Source organism: Opisthocomus hoazin, chromosome 10, assembly GCF_030867145.1.
Source record: "Opisthocomus hoazin isolate bOpiHoa1 chromosome 10, bOpiHoa1.hap1, whole genome shotgun sequence".
In the NCBI taxonomy this organism is placed as follows: domain Eukaryota; kingdom Metazoa; phylum Chordata; class Aves; order Opisthocomiformes; family Opisthocomidae; genus Opisthocomus; species Opisthocomus hoazin.
The window spans coordinates 12623953-12633826 of NC_134423.1; the positions used below are offsets into that span (position 1 = coordinate 12623953).

General features: G+C 50.9%; 1 protein-coding gene across 1 annotated transcript; it reads right to left on the reverse strand.

Annotated features, from left to right (window-relative positions):
• Window positions 1-1111: 1111 nt before the first annotated feature.
• Window positions 1112-9445, reverse strand: LOC104330623 (zona pellucida sperm-binding protein 3). The gene is made up of 16 exons (XM_009935862.2): window positions 9038-9445; window positions 7529-7647; window positions 7341-7444; window positions 6949-7126; window positions 6753-6873; window positions 6555-6646; window positions 6340-6485; window positions 5966-6085; window positions 5617-5743; window positions 3999-4053; window positions 3443-3507; window positions 3288-3349; window positions 2469-2520; window positions 1965-2077; window positions 1730-1875; window positions 1112-1180 (listed from the first exon to the last, which is right to left on the reverse strand). Exons 1-16 carry the CDS (start codon window positions 9443-9445, stop codon window positions 1112-1114), a joined length of 1977 nt encoding a protein of 658 aa, XP_009934164.2.
• Between the last annotated feature and the right edge of the window lie 429 nt (window positions 9446-9874).

A 9874-nucleotide genomic window follows, 5' to 3' on the forward strand; every position in this document is an offset into this window, starting at 1 on the left:
AGTGGCACTCTGGGCTCAGTGACCTGGAGTTTTTAATCAGATCTGGAAATATTGGTTACTTTTTTAAGCTATCTACCTTACAGACCTGGAATCCTTTGCAGAAAGGTCGCTTCTGCTGGAGGACGGACGGCAGTGCCATGGAGGGGACAGTCCCATGGGATGAACTGAAGCACCTCAAGTCTTGCCACGTCAAATATCCTGCTTAAAAATAAACTACAGCCCCTCTAGTTGGAGGATAAGGGTGAATCATGGTCAGAGAGAGATGGATGCCCACAAACTCTTTGGGTACTGTAACAAGACACTAAGGAAAGGCTAAAATGAACATTTCCTCCTTTCCCTCAGTTTTCCCCTTCCATGGTTGCTGCTGCATCTCCAAGGAGGCCACCTCCAGCCTGCCCTCATACACCACAGCGGTGCAAAAAGCTTGTGCACCCTTCCCTGGTTGTTCAAGTGCCTGCATCCAGGTTGGTTCAGAGCCATGGCTCTCTCTCCAAGATCAACCCCACGGGGATGTGGCCAGGCCACCCACCAAGGCACAGGCAACAGGACCTCCAAATCCACCCAGATGCTCTGAAGGCTTGCAAGAGTGAGTTGCTACAAGCCCCAGCTCACTTCTTGGGAAAGTCTTCCATTATTTTACCCTGTCTTCAGCTGTTCTTGCTGCCCAGTAGCTGACAGGCCATTCCCGGAGAGGGATGGGACAGCACAGCTCCTGCTGTGCAGAAGGGAGATGGGCATTGATGCTCACACCACTTACACAGGACTGTGCAAGTCTGCAGGCAGCTCACTTCTACCCTTAAATTCCTGTAAGAAATACCTGTAAGCATTGTTCTTTTGCATTGTAAATTATTTTTCTTTTAATTAATTGCCTTGAAAGCCATTTATAGCCTATCACCAACATCTCCATATAATGGGGCATTTACAGTAAGCTGGAGAAACATGCAAAAACCCACAATGCATCCTTGTTCACATTATTAATTCCTACAAATTGATTGTTCTGCCAGCATCTACAGCTTTCTAATTAAGTCTTTACTCAGATGCTCATTGTGCAAGGGAAGTGAATGCTAATAAAGTCTGGAAGCAGCAGTTACAGGACTGGGGTTGACTGGGCTCACAGGGGGGGAAGAGCAGGCAAGTTGTGCATCACCACCAGCACATGCCACACACCTCCTCTCTTCATCTATCAGGCAATTGCACAAGGTTGTGTTAAACCAGGCAGGGAACACAGACCCACAGTGTCACCTACTACAGCTCCAGCAAGAGGTCTTGGTAACTTTGGGGACACGAGAGCTGCATTTTTTTAAGTGTATCCAGTAGTAAACTCCTGCCTGGACCTTTAATCAGAGAAACACTCCGTCACCCTCCATGAGACACCTTTGCCTCCCCAGCTCCTTAACCCACCGAAAGCAATACCAGCTTTGGGAGCCTTAGCTCAGGGCTGAATTTCTGGGAGCTGTTTCTCCACCAAGCCCTTCAGCTCCTCAGTCCTCCTATGAAGTTATTTTTCCCCCCAGTAACCAGGGGAAAAAGATCATTTTGGAATTCTTAATTCTTTAATAGGTGTGTTAAATTATAATACTGAAATTCACAAATGTGCTTGCTTCCACATGGGGAAGCCAACAGTGTTATAAGCAACAGTAGCTGACATGCAGCCCCTCCTGGGCTGGGAAGAGGGGTTGGCAGAGGAGAAGGCAACCTGGAGCACAGCAGCTCCCAGAACAAGCCCTACCTGCTGAGCACAGGCCGAGAGATTAGTGCTAATAGGATCCGACCCAGAAGAACTTAGAGCCCAAAACTGAGCCATATTTCCTCTCCAGTTCCTGGCCTGGGTGCTGAAGCCCTCAGAGGGGAGAGAAGTCCCATGCTGCTGGCCACCTCCTTAGAGCCTGCACCAGAGGAAGTCACAAATCCACAGCTTGAATTCATAAATAAATCACAAAGCTTAGCCTGCTTAAGATCCTCACGGGTTTGGTAAGGGAGGTGGTGCTGGTAGCACCAGCCCAGGACTAGCTTTTGGAGCTGGAAGAGCTCACAGGAGAGACATGACACCCCAAGGAACACGGTCTCAGTCAAAGCTCTAGGACAACAGTGACAAGAGCAGCAGGTGGCAGATTTCTTTGGAGGGTGGGAAGAAAGTGGCTTTATAGATGAGCAAGGAGCCTCAGGAGAGGTGGTTGAGAGGACCATCCACATGGGACTGCCTGTAAAGGGCAACATCCAGGTCCCACTCAGGGGACAAGGCTAGGTCCCCATGCCCTTGGGCAGGAGCACTAAGAGCCTTTTGGAAGTTGAGCATCACAGCCTGGCCACACACTCAGCTCAGCCTCACAGAGCATGTCACCCTGTCAAGGTAAAAATTAAGAAAAAAGGAATTTTAATCTTCTGTAGCTCCTTCAGGAAGGAGCTTGTGCATAAAACATGAAGGCTGACAGCCTGATCTGGGAAGATTTCAGCCAAAAAAAGCTTACATGGCTGCCTCGTTTTTCCACCTGTTTGATTCCAATGAATTAAGCAGCTGAGCTGAAATAGAAGCAGGACACGTTTGCCCTAAGCACATCATCCCTGGGCTTTCAAACCAAACTTGCCTGGGGAGAGGGTTCCTGCTCCACACCCCTGCCAAGCCCATGGAGCAGAAGCGCCAAGCTGATTTCTCAGCGTTAGGGAGGGCTCATTTGCAGAGCTGTAGCTGCGCACAGGCTTTGTTGGAGCATGTTATAAGGAGAATCAGCATCACTAGATTGCACCCTAACAGCTAGGGGATTGCAGCCCAAGAACTTAAGGGCAGTGCGGTTTCCAGCCTTCAGCTGCCAAATTTAGGTAATGCCTTTAACAGCAGCAGTTTTTAGAAGGCACTAGCAAAAGCAAAGGACCAAACATCTGAGAAGTGGGGTTGCTGGCACTGCTCTGAGTCAGCCTGGCTGCTTTGCCCCTTTTCACTCTTTATTCAGGGCCAAGAGCAGTTTCCTCAGCTCAGAAAAGGCTGCTGGAAGCATCAGGTCTTTGACTTCTCCCCAAATATAGAAAGCAAGAACATGAGGCATAAAAATCAGACCAGCAGGATGGAGAGGAAGTCAAACAGGCTTTGGGGTTCTCCCTGCAAAGCACACAAGGGTCACCATTGCCAGCCAAGTCACACTTCAAGGAATCTGACCCCATTGCTGTGCTCACCCAGGAGCACAGGCTCCTGCACTATATGACATAAATCAATTAGTTCACCAGATACAGTGTAGATGATCTTTACACTTGGTAAAAGCATATGGCCCTCAAGCTATGGGACAAGAAAATACCACAGCCTCCAGGTTGGCCTGGAGGTGACCACTGCTCCCAGGTTGTCCTCTGGTGCATGACACTGCAAGAAGCACACAGCCCAGGGTAAGCAAACCATTTCTGAGAAATATTTGTGTTACTCTGACTCCCGAGAAGTGCAACTGGTGTGACTCACCACACCAGGAGTTCATACCCAGCTTGAATTCCACCAGGCAGAAGACACATCAAGCCTTCAGCAGCCTAAGCCAAGAGGTCAGGATAAGCCTATGCTGTGTAGGAGGGAAAGCTAGAGCACGAGGAGAATGATTTAACATAGCTTTGAGGCCTGTCTTGCACATATACTGACTCTGTTTAACTGTGATGAGGACTCTCCTGTTCCCTACAACACAGCTCATCCAGCACACCAGAGACAGTCCCCAAGGCTGCTGCAAGGAGAAGTGATAACCTAGGTCTTATTTCCAGAGCTACTCACTGAAGGTTTCCCCCCCACTGTATATATTTCAAGAGAGATCTGTTTAGAGTGGGTGGGCCAGTAGCTTTCCCTATTTGTCCCCTTTCTCTTAATTACAAAACCACCAGTTCCACCTCCCTAACCAGCCATTACTCCCTGCTCTCCACACAGCTGAGGCCATAGCAACTAGAAGCAACACCCATCTTCATCCCTTGACCACACCCAACACCACGTTTTGCCCAGTTCTCCCAGCAGCAGAAGCCATACTCAGCCCCAGTACCCACAAAAATCCCAGAGTCAGAGCTGCTGTTGTGTCCTTCAAGAGGCAGCGCAGGCTGCAACACCCAGTCAGCAACAACTCACACCAACAAGCCCAAGAGACCAGCACGGATGAACAAGGAGCTTCTAGCAGAGCTCAGGTGGAAGGGAAAGGTCCATGGAATGTGGAAAGAAGGACAGGCCACTTGGGGAGAATACAGGAATGGTGTCAGAGCATGCAGAGATGCAATGAGGAAGGCCAAGGCCCACCTGGAACTGAATCTGGCAAGGGATGTCGGAGACAACAAGAAGAGCTTCTTCAGCTACATCAGCAGCAAAGATAAGACTAGAGACAATGTGGGGCTGCTGCTGAATGAGGTGGGTGTCCTGGTGACAGACGATGCGGAGAAGGCAGAGCTACTGAATGCCTTCTTTGCTTCAGTCTTCAGTGCCAAGACAGACCCTCAGGAATCCCAGGCCCCAGAGGTAAGAGAGGAAGCCTACAGAGAGGATGACTTTCCCTTGGTCAGGGAGGACTGCATGAGGGATCACTTAAGCAACCTGGACACCCACAGATCCATGGGCCCCAATGGAATGCACCCACAAGGGCTGAGGAAGCTGGCAGATGCTGAACCGCTCTCCATCTTTGAAAGGCCCTGGAGGACAGGAGAGGTGCCTGAGGACTGGAAAAAAGCCAATGTCACTCCAATCTTCAAAAAGGGCAAGAAGGACACAGGGAACTACAGACCAGTCAGCCTCACCTCCATCCTGGGAAAGTTGATGGAGCAACTTGTTCTAAACTGGGGTGCATTAAGAGGAGTGTGGCCAGACTCTTTTCAGTGGTGCCCAGTGACAGGACAAGGGGCAACGGGCACAAACTGAAGCAGAGGAAGCTCCAGCTGAACATGAGGAAGAACTTCTTCCCTCTGAGGGTGACAGAGACCTGGCACAGGCTGCCCAGGGAGGTTGTGGAGTCTCCTTCTCTGGAGTTATTTGAGACCCGCCTAGACAAGGTCCTGTGCGGCCTGCTCTGGGTGACCCTGCTTCAGCAGGGGGTTGGACTGGGTGACCCACAGAGGTCCCTTCCAACCCCCACCATTCTGTGATTCTGTGAAGACAGAGTTGCTGTTATCACATCCTCTAGTAGTTCCTCCTTAGCAGGGGTGATAACAGGACTGAGTCAGGAATCCATTTAGCACCTGTTAGCAGCATCAATTCTTCCCTCATTTGCCTGAAAATAGGAGCCATACCTTGTTTTCAGCCAGTATTTAGGATTTCTTGCTGTCAGGCACGGCACACCAAGTATGCAACATACAGGGAGCTTCAACAGCAGCGCTGGACATTTGAAAAATCCTCCTGCAGAGAGACACTTTCCATCTCCAAGTACTGTGGTTTGGGAGATGCTTTCAGGTGGCAGTAGCTCTCAATTTTTTTGGTCCCTCCCCTGGTTCATTAGTAGCTTCTCAAGAGCTTATGGCCACCCCAAGAGACAGCTTACCTGAAGGGTGGTGTCCAAGCACAGCCCCAACTCTCATCCCATCGGAGAAGAGCTGAGTAGAGGCTGACTGCTGTCCCTTCTCCCCATTGAGGACACAAAGAGAGGACAGAAACATTTCTCTTTATTATGCTCAGGGAGTTACAATGACACTCCAGGAGGGCAGCTGCATTTTCTGCACACAAGGAACAGTCCAAGAGCAGTTAAGCTCAGCACAGTGGCTGTCGTGAGCATGGCAACGTGGACCAGCATAGGAAGTCCTTCATCAGCACCTGGAAGAGACAAGATCCACTTACTACATGTTTAATGGCTTTCCATCTGTCAGTGGATGAACTTGCAGGCAGCTTTGGGAAGAAGTTCCCAAGATTGTCTTTTGGTGATTGTACTGGAAAGTATCTGTCCAGGTGCAAAAATCACAGGGGGTTCATGACCAGATCAGCCTGTAGCCACCTTCAGTTGAGACCTGAAGGCACAATCACAGAAGATATACATACCATGTGGGGTCTTCCCCACTGGTGCAAGACGACCAGAGGAACTCCATAATCCCTGAGCTGAATCAAGGATTAATAGTGGTCCAACTGAGATTTCAGCCTCTGCTGCCCTTGAGGACCCACCTAAGAAGAGATAGACCTGAGTGAGTTCAGAGGGGAGGTAATTCCTGCTTAGTCTGGATTTCAGGGCTTACAGAAAGGTGGACCCTGCAAGAGCAGGTTTCCAGTAGTTTTAGGTGTAAGGACAGACACAGTTACTAGCTCAAGGACCTTGCAGAAGAGCTATGTTGGTCCTTAAAATGAGATGCATTTGCTAAAGATCTTCCAGCATCTTGGTCATCACAGACTGGAGGGTCACATTTGGGACAGAGCCCTACCTCGCTTGGAAGGGACATCTCTCTTCACGTGCCTCCCTGGCCATCTGGCCTGAGGGTTAATTCTCTGGGAGTATCCTCCATACAGTGGACAGTTGCCGGTCTCACAGCAGCTGCAGACATCTCCAGTACCCTCCACTGGAGTCCATCTGAAACAGAATTACCCATCAGCCCTCTTCTCCAGGCTGGTCCCCTCCCTGCGTGCACCAGCTACTCACAGGCTGCTGGCTTTGTTGAAGGAACAGGCCTTGTTCAATGGATTTGGGGCTTGGTCAGCTGGGGAGACCTTCAGGTGGCAGGTGATGTAGATCTGGAAAGGAAATTAAACCAACATCCAAGGTTAATTAAATTTGTTCATGCAGAGCAACATAGCTTCTGAACATGCTGGGGGAGGAGGGGTAGGCACTGTATCTCACCAAGTTTCTGTTATCTCCTGCAAACCTGAACACATCAACCATGAACTGCAGTGTTTCTTGCCTTGGCCTTGGAGAGATGAAGGCTGAACTGGTGTCATCTGACCTCCCATCCACCAAGCACCTGGACAAGGGTCAAAAGTCAGGGACATTGCAGCCAGCAACAGAAGTACCACCCAGAGAGCACCGCACCCCTTACCCGCTGAGGTCAATCAAGGCATATCGAGGAGAGGAGTTCCTGTCTGGACTCAGGGTAGCAACACAGTCATCCACAAAGAGCCTTAGAGGTACGTGGTTCCCAGAAGCAACATCAGCCTGGAGGCGCAGGCTTTCCCCCAGCTGGAAGCCATTGGAGAGTCTCTCAGTGCTCCAGTCATCTGGAAAGCACATTCAAGACTACATGTCATTTTGGAGAAATGCACATTGCCCTCCCTTGCACATGGGACCTCTTCACCAAAAAGCAACTCACCCACCCCCAGTACTCCCACAAGATTTATTCTAGTCCAGATTATAGCTCTGTTTGAGCTCTTGGCATGTGAGCAAGAAGGAGCAGGAACCCAAGGGAAACCAGGCTGCCAGGTCTGCACCCACCATTCATGAGGCGCAGGGAGAACATCAGCCTCTCCTCCGCTGACAGGGTGGAATGGAAGGGAGCCCATGTGGGCCGGACAGCATTGCTGCTCACATTGCTCTTCCTAAATGGAAGAGATGCGCATGAATAAAGGTGCTGCCACCACCGCCTTGGGTCCATAGGAGCAGAAACTGTCACATTTGCTCACCTAGGATAGTGACACTCAATAGGAACCACAGCTGCATTGGTCCTTACGATGACTAGGTTGCCAGAAGGAGCAGGTTTGTAGGACAAACTTGTTTTGTAGATCAAGGAGTCTGGGGTCATCTGGAAGGGACATTTAGGAAAGCTGGTAAGTTAGTAAAACAAACCAGTCAATTAGAAGCTCAGCACCATCAAACAGCACAGTCATTGGTGGGTAGGACACAGGTGCATCTGCTGCAAAGGCACAGGCTGTCCTCACATTCCCAGTCCAGTGTATATAGGATGCCATGAAGCTTTGTATTGGCATCCCAACACAGGAGAACAAGGGTGCCAGCCTTGCAGGCGGTCAGTTTTGATGACTCTGGCACTCCAGCAAGTACCCACAGTAGGTGGGCAGGGGCTGTAGGACAGCAGGTCTACAAACCTCCTCCCCCAGGTGAACCAGGACACACCAGCTCCAGGCAGCTTTGTCCTCTCCTGCTGAGGAGGTCAGTAAGCCCCTTTCTCTAGTTTCCTAGCAACAGTCACTGCAGTGTCAAGTTACACCCAGTTCTTCCACTACTCACACATCCAGTTGCATCTGTACAAGTCATAAAACCTCTACAAGCTTTGCTTGCTGTTGAGCATGCACCTCATCTAGGTCTTGAGGATGGTTACCTATACGCCAAAAAATAGCTGTTACAGCCACACCACCCTTCACTGGAGAGCTGCTACAAAAAGTTGAGTCCCTCCTCACCCGAAACCCTGACATCACCTTCACCACATCATTTCTAGGACCAAAAGATTTGCTGAGATAAGTTAGAATCACAGAATCATTAAGGTTGGAAAAGACCTCCAAGATCATCAAGTCTAACCATCAACCTAACACCACCATGCCTGCTAAACCATGCCCTGAAGTGCCACATCTACACACTTTTTGAACCCCTCCAGGGATGGTGACTCCACCACTTCCCTGGGCAGCCTGGTCCAATGTCTGACCACTCCTTCAGTGAAGGAATTTTTCCTAATACCCAGTCTGAACCTCCCCTGATACAACTCAATTCCATTTCATCTCACCCCATTTGCTAGTTACTTGGGAGAAGAGACCAACACCTACCTCACTGCAACCTCCTTTCAGGTAGCTGTAGAGAGTGACAAGGTCTCCCTTCAGCCTCCTTTTCTCCAGACTAAACAACCCCAGTTCCCTCAGCCACTCCTCATAAGACTTATTCTCCAGACCCTTCACCAGCTTCATTGCCCTTCTCTGGGCACACTCCAGCAATTCAATGTCCTTCTTGTGGTGAAGAGCCCAAAATCAAACACAGTACTCGAGGTGGGGCCTCACCAGTGCCGAGTACAGGGTCACCATCACTTCCCATTAGGCAGCATGACAGGACATTGCTCTCTGGCAGCTCAGCTGCCCACAGTAATTCCCATTGACACATCCAGTGCTGATCAAAGCCCAGAGAAGGTCCATTCCCCACACAGCATTACCAGAGATGGAGCATCCCCTCACTGCAGCATCCAACCTCACCTGCAGGGTGCTGCCACACTCATGCAGTCCAGCCACGAAGGTCACCGTGCTCTCAGCTGCATTCTGGGCCACAGGCAGGCAGGCAACTGGGCCCAGGGTCAAGTCCGCAGCCCTGACCAGGCGTCCTGTGCCAAAGAGGTCCCTGTGCACCGTGACCACCACCTGGGCCTCCTGGCACTGCACAGCCACAGGGTGCAGTTGGGCAGCAGCCTGGAGCCGGGAGATATCCACCCACGCCCAGGGAGAAGGCCGGGAGAAGGAAGGTACATGGGGACGGCTCCAAGAAGAGTCTCCCCGGACCCTCAAGACCCCTAAGTCCCTTTGAGGGAAACCCCAGGGGCTGTAAGATGCTGCTTCAGCCACCACCCAGCAAAACAGAACAATATCCAGTCTGCCCCCAGACCCCATCCTGACCCCAGAAAAACCAGCTCATAGAGGAGATGCTGCTTAGGAGCCTTTTATAGCAGCACTCCCAGCAGCCCAGCCCAGACGGGGCACACCTGGGGGCTGCAGGCACGGCCCCCATCCAGGCAGGAGCAGCTCAGGACAACAGGACCCAGCTGGGAACGTCCCTGCCTCTCAGGGCATGGAGGGTGATTTCCATGGCCCTGAACCTGGGAAATTCTCTGGAGCAGTTTGTCCCCTGTCCCTCTATCTTGCCTGTTCGGGGTGCTATCAGCTACCACCACCTCGGTGGCCAACTGGCCAGAAGCCCTCTCCTCTTGTCCCTTGTACCTGTGCCTGAGTCCTTGCTACATGAAATGGAGCCAATTTTGGCTGCCAATATGGCAAGGGTTCGGTCATGCTCCCACAAGCATTTCTTCTCTGCCCTACCCC